Consider the following 12,794-nt stretch of genomic DNA (forward strand, 5'->3'; position numbering starts at 1 on the left):
TAAAACTGGAACATGGCACTTACCACTTTTCAATCAAGACACTTTATTTTAGTTTGCTATAAAACTCAGCCAGGCATACATCCCTTTGTGGCTTGCCTAGTAAAGTTGCATTTATTTTGTCAGCTTGTAAATACCAAAGTTAGGGCAGAAGTAGTTCATCTAAAAATAAAACAAGGCCATAACTTCATATAAAAAATTATTGTGGAAGAAAAATGTTTTGGCTGAAAACTTCTTATTCAGGCTTTTTCTTGTTGCGATTGTCCTTCCAGATCCGATAATTGAGCGCAGAAGCCAAGCTTAGCCAAGCTAAATAAGGAACCATCAAATAAGCTGCTGTTTTGTTGATGTTGTACCAGGAAGCAGTGGTAGCTGTTGCTGTACCAGTTGTAAGCAGGAGAGTCACCAACCCCTGAAACACAGAAGGTGATTAGTGTTGTTTTACTTGTTGCATTTGCTGTGTGTCACTTTCCACCCAACTCTGGCACCTGTTCTATCCCTCTGGGAGTTAAATCCTTCTCAGAAAACCAGAAAAAGATAGATTTCTACTGAGTTACAAACCACTTTGAGTCATAAAACAATACAAGAAAGGGCATTACAACTGGGAGCAGAGAGGGAGAATGAAGTCTCTCTGACCCATATCCCCTTTAGTGGGCCGTGAGACACTTCCCAGAGTAAGTTGGAGAAAGCAAACCTGTCTGGTTTGTTCATGTCACCTGAAGAGATGAGGTGTGAATGAATTGCTAATGGATTGCAGTCTTTGCCTGTTACAGCATTGCATGTACAGCTAGAGAACCCGGCAAATATTTTATTTTTTTTATTACCAATTCTTTTTTTTTTTTGAGAATAATTGAGCTGTTTCTCTTCAGAGAGCTGCAGAAAATTAGTCTTTTCTAAAAGGGCTGTTGATCACTGAATAATGTTGTAATAAGCTACTTATCACTGCTGTGTGCCAGAGAGACCTAGGAATTGCAATAAGGCATAAATTTTGTTTTCTGGTCATCCAGAGCTCTTGCCAAAGGCTGACAGAAAGCTGCTTAAAATCTTACCAATTTAAGGATGGTCTGAATCTGTAAATTCTCTCAGGTGGTTGCTGGCATGCATTAAAGAGAATTTTAGAAAAGTTCTGCAAGCCACATTTTGTATTCAGGCCCATTTTCAGGGAGAAAAGATGACAAAAACCTTGCATGCTAATACCTTAGTGTTCCACTTACCCATCCCATTTTGTGAGCTCCAAAAAATATTGGAGTCCATGCCCAGTTTAATGCCAGGTTCCCTGCGTACAGACCCAGAGGAATCACTGACTTTTCATTGAAGCCCCCCAGTTCCTTCCACACCAGGTAGGAGCCATATCTGCAGAGAGCAAAGGGGAAGTGTCATTCACTACACTGTTTAAAGCTACCACACATTCTTGATCTGTGAAATACGTTCAGTACCAGGGTCTAGATTAATTTGGAAGATTGAGATATCCAGGCCCTACTTGGCAAAGTAACTTACAGCAAAGGTTTGATCAGCTGGATAACAACATGGAGAGAGAAAAATTCCAATCATGCCAGAATTCTTACTTTTAAGTGTATAGAAGTAGATAACCTACTGCATTTCTCTCTTAAAAAAAAGAATGCCATGTTGAAATGGAAACAAGTCTAAGATGGAAATAGTGAAGAAACTTTGTTTAGGTATTGGGACGTGGTGCTTTAAAGATTTATTAGAAATTAATCAAACCCCAGTTTGTAAGTGGCTGAAATGAATGGCATTGAGTAGGGTCCCAAAGCACAGTTGAGTATGGGGAGCAGGAAGAACCCTTTCATCACTTTCATAACTTTCACAGGGACTGAACAATTTTGTCAGTTTTGATTGCAGAGAATAATGAAAACAGAATAAAGCTGGGGCAGGGTAAACATTAGAAGCTTCCATTTCCTAAGTGATTTCCAAAGCACAGCATGGACTTCAACTTGTTCATATACCTGACTTCAACTTCAGACCAATACTGTGATGTACAAATCTAAGAAGCTAAGTGTCAAGAAACACAGGTAAGCTTATTCAATCTTGCTGTTAGTTATTTGTTGCTTTCCTTATATTTGAGATTCTGGAGGAATGAAATATGTTGTTCATTCAAGGAAAGTGTGTGCATGATGGATTAGAGAAGCTGGTACTAAGTATGAGCTTTTCACTGGGCTGGATGTATAATACATAACCAAGACCATCCACCTTAGGATAAACAGATTCTGCTATTACCAAAATAAGTGATAAGCTGTCACAATCTGGACTTTTTTAAGGTATTTAACCTGCTACCCGGATTCATGGTGAGGAATCCAGACAAAGGATTACAGATTGTGCAATCAACTTGAAGGAAGTTGGGAAAGCCACCCAGCTCTTTATCCTTGATAAAAGGTATGTTTTTATTCATAGGTCAGTTATGATCTTATTCAAATGTTAACTCTTCAACTACACAAGTATTCCACTTAAATCAGTTAAAAAGTACAGTCTATGTGAGGGGACAGAAAAGATAAGACTGGTGAGGAGAGACAGGACACGAGGCTATAAAAATTATAAAGCTTTTCTGGAAAGAAAATGAAACCAAAATGAGAGAACATGGGAGTGATAGTCTAGCATTCAGTTTCATCCATTGCATTATTGAGCTGTTAGAACAGTTCTATCCTAATTTCCCCCACCTCTTTCTGCTTAAATTTTCTTAAAACTCCTGAAGGACATACTTAGAAGAAATCCCAGTGCTGCCTTGTTCTGTTGTCTGCAGCTTGGCAGTTCTTCCCCTCAGAATGAATGAGGAAAGCAAATTAATGGCAGCTTTTCAAGTTCCTGCTTTTGATGCGGATAATTCTGCATACAAAATGTCCTATCCAACCCACACACAACTCCCAGAACATGTTTTTACCTGTTAAAGAGGCAGGTTGACACAATTTCTTACAGGAGTACAGACATGTCCTCTGGTCCAGCATTATACCAAATGCAACTTTGAGATCAAGCCAGTGCCTTAATATAATGTGAAAAACATACCCCATAGATGTATAGAGAGTTCCCCAAACAGGAGCAAACACCCAGTTAGGTGGACACCAGGATGGCTTCTGTAGAGTTTGATACCATGTTGGGATTTCCCTTTTGGTTATATTGCTTCCTAAAAATCCTCCTGCATGTGGCAGGAGTGTGAAACCTACTGCTGGGGCCCAGGCTGGTACCACTTCCATTGATACAGTGAACCTGAAACAAAACCAAACACTGATTGGCAGAGAACTTTTAAAATGAAACTGCAAAAGTTTCCATTTCTAACAGATTTTAAAAATAGGCATGTAAGATCTGATGCACAGCCTAGTGTTGTCACTGAGAGAGACTGCAGCTGAAATTAATGGATCTTGTACCAATACACCTGTAAAGGAATATGTCCCTGGTGAGTGGGGAGCTGGTGGGAAGTGGGGCCTTTTCTCTCAGCTGAGTGCATGAAGATTACTGAATTTTACCTACAGAAATATCCTCACCCATAAGTATGGCAGAGGAATAAAGCAGTTTGACGTTATATGAACTGCACTTGGAAAATAAATAAATGCAGTAAGAAGTGTGTATTTCTGTATTCACCAAAAAGCCCGTTCCCTCAATGAAATGGCAGAGCCAAGGAAGAAAAGAGCATGTGCTTTCCTGTGCTCAAGCAAAATAATGTGAGATGTTGTCTGCAGGATGCTCAGTAGGAGCCAGAGGGATGTGAATCAGTAGCAGACACTTGAGAAGCTGCCTTGGAACACAAACACCAGGGAGGATAATGGGAGGGTAAGAAGTTAACTGATGTTTTGCTAAACAAGGAAGGTGATCTGGATGCTACATGGGGAGTACACCTTTGGCTCCTTCAGGAAGCATTCAATCAGTTGCAGCAATTGTAGCTGCCAAGTCCATTAAATTTGCCTACAGAAGTAGGGCTAAGTAATAACTTGCTCTGCTAGGCCGTGCTGCTTTAGTTTGGGTACAGGCAGCAGGAAAACCAGCAAGCAAGGAAGGAGGAAAAAGCTTCATCGCAGATTTTCTGGCCAAAGGCCAAATGCTGCAGAAGAGCTGTGCTTAGTTTACTGAAATGTAAACATTAGAGCTACAGTAAAAAAAAAAGGGCAGAACTCAAAAGGATGTTTTTTCAAATATACAGTAGGCAAGTACACCCAATTCCTGTTCATGTGTTATGCAGGAGAGAGATTATGAGAGATTGCAGCAGTGGGGAAAGAGCAACTGCAGAAGGCCCAGGAGAGAAAATAAAGTTTTAGATCAATGAGCATTTCAGATGCTCGTCAGAGAAAAGTGCCATATTGATATTGTCTTGGCTCTTGTGTTTCCCTGGATTTCAAAGCTTCTATTGCTTTAGTCATGACTGCTGGGATGAGGAGGCAGGGAGTGGGGAAGAGGAAATCCTACTTGTGACAGATGTGCTTAAACCAATAGGAAATGGCACAGATGAGGTTGCATTGTCACAGCTCTGACCCAGATCAGGGTAAGCTTGGGCAGCAAGAAAGTTCTTGCATTGTGGTTTTTGTCCCTGCACTCAGGGCTCTGCCCACACAGATTTAATGAGAGATTTCAGTAGCTGGGACCACAATGCAATTTGCATGGGATCAAGAGGAATCCTGGTGATAGAAGCAGAGCAGAGTTTTGAAGGCAAACTGAGCATGGAGGGACTGGTAAAGCACACAGGATGAGAAATGTTGAGAGGTTAAACAAGAAAGGGCAGGTAGGCCTGGGCTGTGGGCTTGGGGGAGTTGGCAGAATAGAAATATACACAAAAAAGACAGCAGGCAAAGCCATCAGAGATACAAGTAAAGGTCAAAACCCAAACAAAATAGGTGAAAGAGCCAAGCAGGGAAGAATTCAGACCTGAGGCTTCGGAGGAGGAGAAAGGGGAGGACAATGTGGTATTCTGCTGTGATGGGATCAATTAGGTCTTGGATGGAGGATGGACAAGGGAGGGAGGAAAAATCTGCAGGGCTTAGTGCTGCTGTACTTCTGCCTAGTGGATTCTGCTTATGAGGAAGCATCTTAAGTGGAGCAGAGGAGTGCCCCTGTTCTGCACTTAGGTCTGTGCTGTTATTTCCCAAGGAAGCAGGCTCTCAGCTGCTGTGTGCACCACTTGTCATCCCCACTGACAGCATGAAAGGCTCTGCTTTTACTGGGATGTGAAGCAAGTGCCATGTGCAGGAGCAACAAGGTGTGATGGGAACAAGAGCTCTGAGCACAGTGATTCTCTTTGGCTGCCTTCAGATGAGTAATTCCCAAAGCTTAAGTTAAAAACTGAAAATTAATAATATTTAATTTTTAACCCTTTTGCTTTGCCTACAGGGAGGCCAGGCTTACCTCTCTATACACGCTGTGATATGTGTAAATCCAGCACGTCTGCCAAATACTATTTTTTCAAAAGTGATAAGCAAGAACCCAAAGGGCTTTATGCTTTATTTGGATGTTAACAATATAGAGGGTGGTCTCCTCACAGCATTCAGCAACAGAGTTTGTCAGTTTGTCAACTTCTTCCCACAGAACAAAGTCTGAAAGTGTTCTGCAAGCTGAAAGTGCTAAATACTATAAAATTGAAACCATACTGCTCTGTGGCAGTCATAAGTGAATAAATGACATATCCGTGCATATTAGAGGAAGAAAACTGAAGTAATTCTTACGAAAAAGAAAGCCAGGCAGGGAAATAGAAACAGGAAAGGCACAAAGCAAAGAAACAAGAGAAGTGAAGCCACCCGTGCACAGCAAAGGGGAAGAAATAGAAATTAAGAGATTGAACATACTGTTTGGAATTGAATATTGGTACCCCAGTCTTTTAACTACTATTGCTATTAATTAATTATGTGCTGTATTTTCCAGTCGTATCCCTCAGGATTTCCCAAGCATGGCAAAATACTCTATCTTGCAAGGAGAAGGAGGGACAAAACCATGCAGCAAGATGTGCTGGCAGCAAGACCACAGCTGTCCATCAGCAGTGGGAGTTCCTGTGTTCTCATTCCAAAGAAATTAAATACTGGTATCAACTTTCCATAAAAAAGCACAGGTAACTCAGAAAACAGCATGGAAGAAGCCACGTCTGACTTAGTCTGGTTGCCTGATGTAGGTCTTTAGCATGAGAATGAGTAAAAGGCAAGATGCTCTGGAGAGTCTGTGCATTGGCCAGTGCTGCAGTCTTTGTTTACCTGTGCAGTACAAGAGCTGTGCAATGTTTACAGAACAGCCTGTACATTTTCTAAAAGGAATGTGAGCACAGAGGTTCATCAGCCTTGCCTTCCTTTCCGTGTACAGCATCGGTGAGAACTTACACACCACAGACTTGCTAGCACAGCCCCACTGGCTGCAGCAGCATTACTCAACCTAGAAATAATAACTACTTTCCCAATCGTATCTCAGCTCCAGGGTGAGTTGCACAATATCCTTGCACCCTCATTTTCATACTGAGGAATGCTGGATGTCTGGAATGATATCTGCAGTGTACCCAGCAGGCATCTGCCTCTAAGAACAACCAAGGTTGGAAATATTTTCTTCTCACACACACTTGTTTGCTTCTTTTCCACTTCTTATCTCTGCCCTGCAACATATTCTTCATCCTTTTCTGTTTAGCCCTAGTGTGACTTCAGGTAGTTTCAGCAGTGCAGTGAGGGCTGCACTAGGCCACTTTGATTTACATTCATGTTAGAATAATTATTCTAGGTATTCAAAGCATCTGACCTACCCAAAGATGGTTCCAGCTACATAAAGTAAAAGGAGAAATAAAGAGGGGGGAAAAGCTGCAGTAGTTAAACTTACTGCCTAATGGGCTTCTCTCTGCTGTTTTTCTATGGTGGTATAACATAAAGAAAAAACTAACAGAAGCTTTCTGTGTCGTCTTTCCGGAAAAAACACTGTGCACCCAAAGAAAGGGATAGGCTGCTCTGTAGGTGGGATTAGATATATCATGACAGAGCAGCTGGGTTGCTTTAGCCTGGTGAAAAATGAACTAAAACACTTCTTTGCCTTGAGGAGGTGTCTGAAAGACAGGTGCCTTTCCCTCCTTGGGGCACTCTGTCAGCAGGAGGGAGAAGGAAGGTAGGAAAGGAGAACTGCTTTCATCCCATTTTCTGATACCCCTGTGCTGATAAAACTTCTGATTAGTTCCATTCTTGTGCAGCTTGGGGCTGGCTATGCAATCACACGGGGCTTAAAAATCGCATTGAAAACACAAACAAAATCTCCCAGCAAAAGTCACCCTGGCAGCCCTGGGGTTCCCAGTGTTTGGAGATGGGCTGCCAAGGCTGGGCATACCATGGAAGGGGTTTCCCAAGACAGATACTCTCCCTCTCATCCTCTACCATACAATTTTTAAGGGCAAATAAGGCTCTGCCCAGGTCTGAAAGGCAGCATGCAAATTTTCCCCAGGAAAAAGGCTTCTTCCCAAGATAGCTGTCTGAAAAATTAAAGACAACATACTTAATTTATATTGAGTAACTATTTATGTGTGTTGTGGTTTTAATTCCTGGGAAGCTGCAACACTAAAATCAAATTTATATCGCAATCTATGACAAAGAAAAAAGCAGGTTATCTAATCTCAAGTAATAGAGACACTTCAAACAATAAATAATATAAATAGAATATAAATATCTAATAAGTGCATATGTTTACAATATATATTTATATATTTTTAAAATAATGTATTTATTGAAGACTATAATGCCAGATGTACAGATGGAAAGAAAAACAATCTCACTCCCTAGGTTACACTTCTTTCAATGTGGCAGAGCAAAAGTTGTGCAAATAAATCTATGATTTAAGCACATACAGGGAACTGAAATGCATACTGGAGCAAGATTTTTGCTGGGAGAATTTGCCATTTCCTCTCAATCTCTTCTCATTGACATTTATGTTACAGGTAGAGGCAGCCATGGACTGGGATATGGTCACATATCTCCTATGTTACTGCCCATATATTTCATATAACTTGAGCACTTCTAGGTATTTTATCTGGAGGTTGACACAAATATAACATAGAGAATAGAAAAGTGAGAATAGAAAAGTGAGAAAAATAAAAAGTCAACCTAACTTCTTGCTATTATGACACATTTTCCTTCTCCCAAGCTGTACTTACAGCCTCTTTTACTGAGCTGCTCTGACTCAATGCTTGATACTGTTTCACAACCTTACTTCATGCAAAGTCGTTACACAACCGTAACTCCGGCACGGCAACTTTCTCTTTTTAAAAAATAATCTTAAGCGTTGAATGCTCCAGTTATATCACAGTGCATTTCAGGCTTATTTATAAGTATCACTCAAAAACTCGGCATTGAAAACCAAAGCCCTTTCTTTCACCCTTAAAGAAATGTTCCTCGGCGACACTGAAGGAAGTTAAAGGAAGATACCTTTAGTTAAATAGCAGCGTGGAAACTTCTCCGAGCGCGGAGAGCGGCTGTGCCCCGTGTGCGCGGCAGAGCCGCCGGTCCCGCGGGACCAGAGGAGCCGGTTCTGCCTTTCTGCCGTGCGCGCACAGCTGCCAGCCACTGCAAAGCTCGTGTGCCGGATCAAAATGTTTCCTAGCTTGGCGCTTTGCTTTGTTTATTTTGAACCACTTTCCATGCTAAAAGCCGCGAGTGTTTGCCCCAGTGCTGTCCGCCCTTGAGCAGCGCGCTCCGGGAGCCGCGCGGGGGCTGGGGCGGCCCCTCCGCCGAGGCCCCTCGGGCTGCCCGTCCCGTCCCACCCGAGCCGTGCCGCGGGCAGCGCCGGGTTACCTCCTCCCGCCGCGCCGCTGCTGCCGCTGGTCGTGCCCGCTCTGCCCGGCCGGCCAAGCGCCGCCCCCGGTCCCAGAGCCGGGGCGGGCTCTCGGCGCTGGGCGGGCGGAGGCGCCTAGCGCGGGCCGGGCCCAGGGCGGTGCGCGGCGCTGAGGGCGGCGAGCGGCGGGGCGGTCCGACCGATCTCCCTTCGCTCACTCCCTCCCTTCCTCCCTCCCTCCCTTCCTTCCCGTTCCCTCTGCCGGCGCCCAGCCCGGCGGTAGCTGCCGGCGGGGGCCGCCCCGTTCCCGTGGCAACGCCCGTTCCCGGGCGGCGGCCATGGGCGGCTGGGCCGCGGCGCCATGGCGGCTTGGTGGCTGCAGCGGGCGCGGCGGCCTCCGCGGCGCTGCGCGGCGGTGGGGCAGCTCCCGCCCCGGCGCTGGGGACCGGGCGGCGAGCCTGAGCGACCTCCTGCAGAGCTCGGTGGAGGCCGAGGAGCCGGGCGCGGCGGCGGCGGCGAGGCGGGAGCGGCGGTGCCCCCGGGAGGGCACGGTGCTGCTCTTCCCCGGGCAGGGCAGCCAGTTCGTGGGGATGTGCCGCGGGCTGCAGCAGTACCCCGGCGTGCGGGACATGTACCGCCTGGCCGAGAAGGTGCTGGGCTACGACCTGCTCTCCCTCTGCCTGGAGGGGCCGCGGGACGCGCTGGACCGCACCCAGCACTGCCAGCCCGCCGTGTTCGTCGCCTCCCTGGCCGCCGTGGAGAAGCTCAACCACCGGCAGCCTGAAGTGAGCGGGCGCGGGGCGCGGGGGTCGGGCGGCGGCCGGGCGCGCCCCGCGGCGCGGCTGAGGCGCCGCTCGCTCTGTGTCCCGCAGGTCGTGGAGCGCTGCGTGGCGGCCGCCGGCTACAGCGTGGGGGAGTTCGCGGCGCTGGTCTTCGCTGGAGCGCTGGGCTTTGCCGAAGGTGCCTGCGGGACGTGCGGAGCTCCCCGCTAGGATCTCCCAGCCGCGGCCCGTGCTGTTTCCAAAGCTTGTTGTCACTGTGTCCCTCCTGCTTTTTTGTTTTTAATTAGAGGACGAATTTTACTTTCTACTTCGAGTGTTGGCTTTAACGCGTGTAACACGGCATTAAAAGCATTGACGTTTCACGAGTGAACAGCTGCCCTTTGTTGCGCGCAGGTGGCCGCGCTCACATTCACGCAGCATCTCTGTTTCTCTCCGTAGCGCTGTACGCGGTGAAAGTGCGCGCCGAAGCCATGCAAAAGGCGTCGGAAGCTGTCCCCAGTGGAATGCTCTCGGTTGTCGGCCGGCGAGAGGCAAATTACAAATTTGCCTGCCTGGAAGCCCGTAAACATTGTGAATCGCTGGGTATAGAGAACCCCGTGTGCACAGTTTCAAACTATTTGTTTCCAGACAGCAGAGTCATTGCAGGACACTTACAGGTATTGCTTCAGAATGAATTCTGAATCTTTAAATTGCTTCAGTTGAACTGAGCATTTCACTTTTTAAAAACTTTTACTTTGCGCTTCTGTGTGGGTGTTATGTACGGCTTCAGTTTGTCCAGACAAAAATATTTGATCTGTGGGGGTTTTTTTCTGGCATGTGTTCAGTTGTTGGGTAGGGAAAGGATTCCCTTTATCAATAAGTCTGGTAAGGTGATTCTTGTGGGGTGACTGAGAAAACCTTTCTTGTGCAAGACTCACTTCTCTCTCTCTTTTATAGGCTTTGGAGTTTTTGCAGGAGAATGCCCGAAAATATTATTTTAAACGTACAAAACTGCTTCCAGTCAGTGGGGCTTTTCATACCAGACTTATGGAACCAGCAGTAGAGCCCCTGGCTGAAGTGCTAAAATCGATTGAAATTCAGAAACCGCTGCTCTGTGTGTATTCCAATGTGGATGGCAAAAAGTACATGCACTCAAAGCACATTCAGAAGCTGTTAGTGAAGCAGGTGGTGTCACCTGTGCTGTGGGAGCAGACCATGCACTCAGTGTACGAAAGAAAGCAAGGAACAGAATTTCCTTACACATATGAAGTGGGGCCCGGGAATCAACTAGGAGCCATTCTCAAACAATGTAATTTAAAGGCCTGGAAACAATATAAGCATGTAGATGCTCTGGAAGATGAGGAACCAGCAGAGACTTAAATAACCTTTTGAGAAAAATCCACACAACTCGGTTTTTTTCTGCTTTAAAACTTTGTGCTCCCAAAAGAGGAAGTCTTAAACATTCGTGGCTTCTCATGATGTAAAGAGCACTATGTGCATAATTGCAATGAACATTTTCCTTGAGTTCCTCAGGTGTGCAGAGGGGAGAGCAAAGTTTGGCACTTCCATCTGTGTCGGGACTGCAGAGCTGTTAACAAACAGGCCAAGTAGCACTGTTTGGCCTCAATCCTGCAAGCAACTTTGCCTCTTGGTGTTTTTTCGTTTGGTTGTTTTTGGGGGAGTTTTTTGGATGTGGATTCAGCTTCCAGTTGGTAGCCTTGGCTGTCTGATGCAGGGATCTTCGGCAGCAATACAGGGGTTGTTGGCTTCAAGTTGTGGAGGGCTCTGCTGTGTGCTGGAGGCTGCATTTAGAAGAGCCATTTGTTGGGAAGGCTTTCAGTGTGTTGATGCTCCTGTCTTCTTACTCAGCTGGCTTTCGTGGTGTTCATCTATGTAAAGTTCTCTTACTTTGTGTCCACATTGCCAGGTAGCAGCTGAGTGAGGCAGATGATGCTACTAGAAACATTATTTTCTTAAGGTCAAACTATAAATAAACTATTAAGCTTTTTCTTGCTATTTTAATGCTTTGGGGTGCATCATTATTGGCTCTGTCCACATGTGGATGGAAGTAACTTTCCCTCCAGTTGTCCAATGCCAATTTGGTTGTGCTAAGTTACACAAGAAATGTTCACTGGAAAAAAAAAGCTAAACAAATATAATATCTACATTGCCTTACAGCAAGAAATGAGCTGGAGACCAGCAGTTGTCCCAAACCCTCCTGAAATGAGCTTCCCATTTCCCAGTTTGTATTTTTATTTTGGTATTTTAATGCTATATTTAACAGATATATATAAAAAAAAAATAGGATATATTACTTAAATCAAATGACTGACAGCATCTTGAATAATGTATTATGAAATGCAGGAGAACTTCCAATTACAGTACCAATCATTCTGTAATTTCACATTTATGACAGGGAGAGTGAATTTAAAACACTGGCCCTTATTATCATTGCTAAGTGGGCTGTATTATTAAACAGTTCTTTTGTGGACTGCAGCTGGCAGCTGTGCCTGCCCTCACAGTCCAAATTCCACTTTTAGCATGTGTAAACATTAACAATTAGTAAAATACTGCAGTGTTTTTCAGCTTCACTATTTGACTGCTAGAGGCTGATGATTAAGTGTTGGAAAAACTATAAAGAAAATTATTTCAGTGAAGGTTCCTATGTTACAGGTAAGGTGTTAATTATGCAGAAAAGCATACCAAAGTCTTCAGTTAGAATACTGCAACTAAATCCCATTCCTGTTATTAAAAGACTGGATTATCCTGTGTTAAAAGTTTCTGACTGCACCTTGTAAGACCAAATGCAACATTGATGACTTTCAAACCAGCTTTTATGATAGTTGAAACTGAGTGTGGTATGTTGGTGGCACTAATTTTAGTGCTTTGAAATTTATGGACTTTCTTTTTAATTATTTAACCTTTCTGAGGAAATGTTGGGAGACCTGATTCCTATTTGTAGTGTTCTTGCCATAGTTTTTTTCCTTCCCCCCCACCCCCATTTTACTTTGCTGTACACTTTGCTGGGAATTAAAGCTCTTTGGTAAATCCATGCTAGAAATCTCTTGTTTGCAAACCATTGATAACCTGCATTTCTGTCAGCAGAAGAATGCTGAAGGGAAATTTGTATCGTAAGAGCATTCCAATCATGTGGGTCTTGTTTAATTAGGTGAGAAACCAGTGTGACTCCTTCACCTATGAACAAGCAGAAACAGGATGTGGAAGAAAATCAAGTGCTGTAAATGCTGTCACATATCAGGAAGTGTGCAGTGAAAAAAACAGAATTAACGTTGGGTCCCCTGAGTCACTGTGGGGCTTTGA

At 44.7% G+C, this 12,794-nt stretch overlaps 2 protein-coding genes across 3 annotated transcripts; one reads left to right on the top strand and one right to left on the bottom strand.

Annotated features, from left to right (window-relative positions):
• Positions 1-23: 23 nt before the first annotated feature.
• TSPO (translocator protein) lies at positions 24-8,860 on the bottom strand. 2 transcript variants are annotated; one of them, XM_002192198.6, is made up of 4 exons: positions 8,733-8,860; positions 3,013-3,213; positions 1,212-1,350; positions 24-409 (listed from the first exon to the last, which is right to left on the bottom strand). In XM_002192198.6, the coding sequence occupies exons 2-4, from the start codon at positions 3,198-3,200 to the stop codon at positions 233-235; spliced, it is 504 nt and encodes a 167-aa protein (XP_002192234.4). In that variant the 5' UTR covers positions 3,201-3,213; positions 8,733-8,860; the 3' UTR covers positions 24-232. The 2 variants fall into 2 exon arrangements, with proteins under 2 accessions (XP_002192234.4, XP_030119276.4); XM_030263416.4 differs by lacking the exon at positions 8,733-8,860 and adding an exon at positions 8,367-8,699.
• A 49-nt stretch (positions 8,861-8,909) lies between these two features.
• Positions 8,910-12,525, top strand: MCAT (malonyl-CoA-acyl carrier protein transacylase). Its single transcript, XM_012569268.5, has 4 exons — positions 8,910-9,497; positions 9,585-9,672; positions 9,933-10,150; positions 10,431-12,525. Exons 1-4 carry the CDS (start codon positions 9,051-9,053, stop codon positions 10,851-10,853), a joined length of 1,176 nt encoding a protein of 391 aa, XP_012424722.5. The 5' UTR covers positions 8,910-9,050; the 3' UTR covers positions 10,854-12,525.
• Positions 12,526-12,794: the final 269 nt, after the last annotated feature.

This window comes from Taeniopygia guttata, chromosome 1A (assembly GCF_048771995.1).
Source record: "Taeniopygia guttata chromosome 1A, bTaeGut7.mat, whole genome shotgun sequence".
NCBI lineage: Eukaryota > Metazoa > Chordata > Aves > Passeriformes > Estrildidae > Taeniopygia > Taeniopygia guttata.

Coding starts and splice junctions, on each gene's coding strand:
- TSPO (XM_002192198.6), bottom strand. CDS start 3,200: ATGGAAGTGGTACCAGCCTGGGCCCCAGCAGTAGGTTTCACACTCCTG. Junction 1,351..3,012: donor ACTCTCTATACATCTATGGG/GTATGTTTTTCA, acceptor TGCTCTCTGCAG/ATATGGCTCCTACCTGGTGT. Junction 410..1,211: donor GAGCTCACAAAATGGGATGG/GTAAGTGGAACA, acceptor TCTGTGTTTCAG/GGGTTGGTGACTCTCCTGCT.
- MCAT (XM_012569268.5), top strand. CDS start 9,051: ATGGGCGGCTGGGCCGCGGCGCCATGGCGGCTTGGTGGCTGCAGCGGG. Junction 9,498..9,584: donor TCAACCACCGGCAGCCTGAA/GTGAGCGGGCGC, acceptor TGTGTCCCGCAG/GTCGTGGAGCGCTGCGTGGC. Junction 10,151..10,430: donor TCATTGCAGGACACTTACAG/GTATTGCTTCAG, acceptor TCTCTTTTATAG/GCTTTGGAGTTTTTGCAGGA.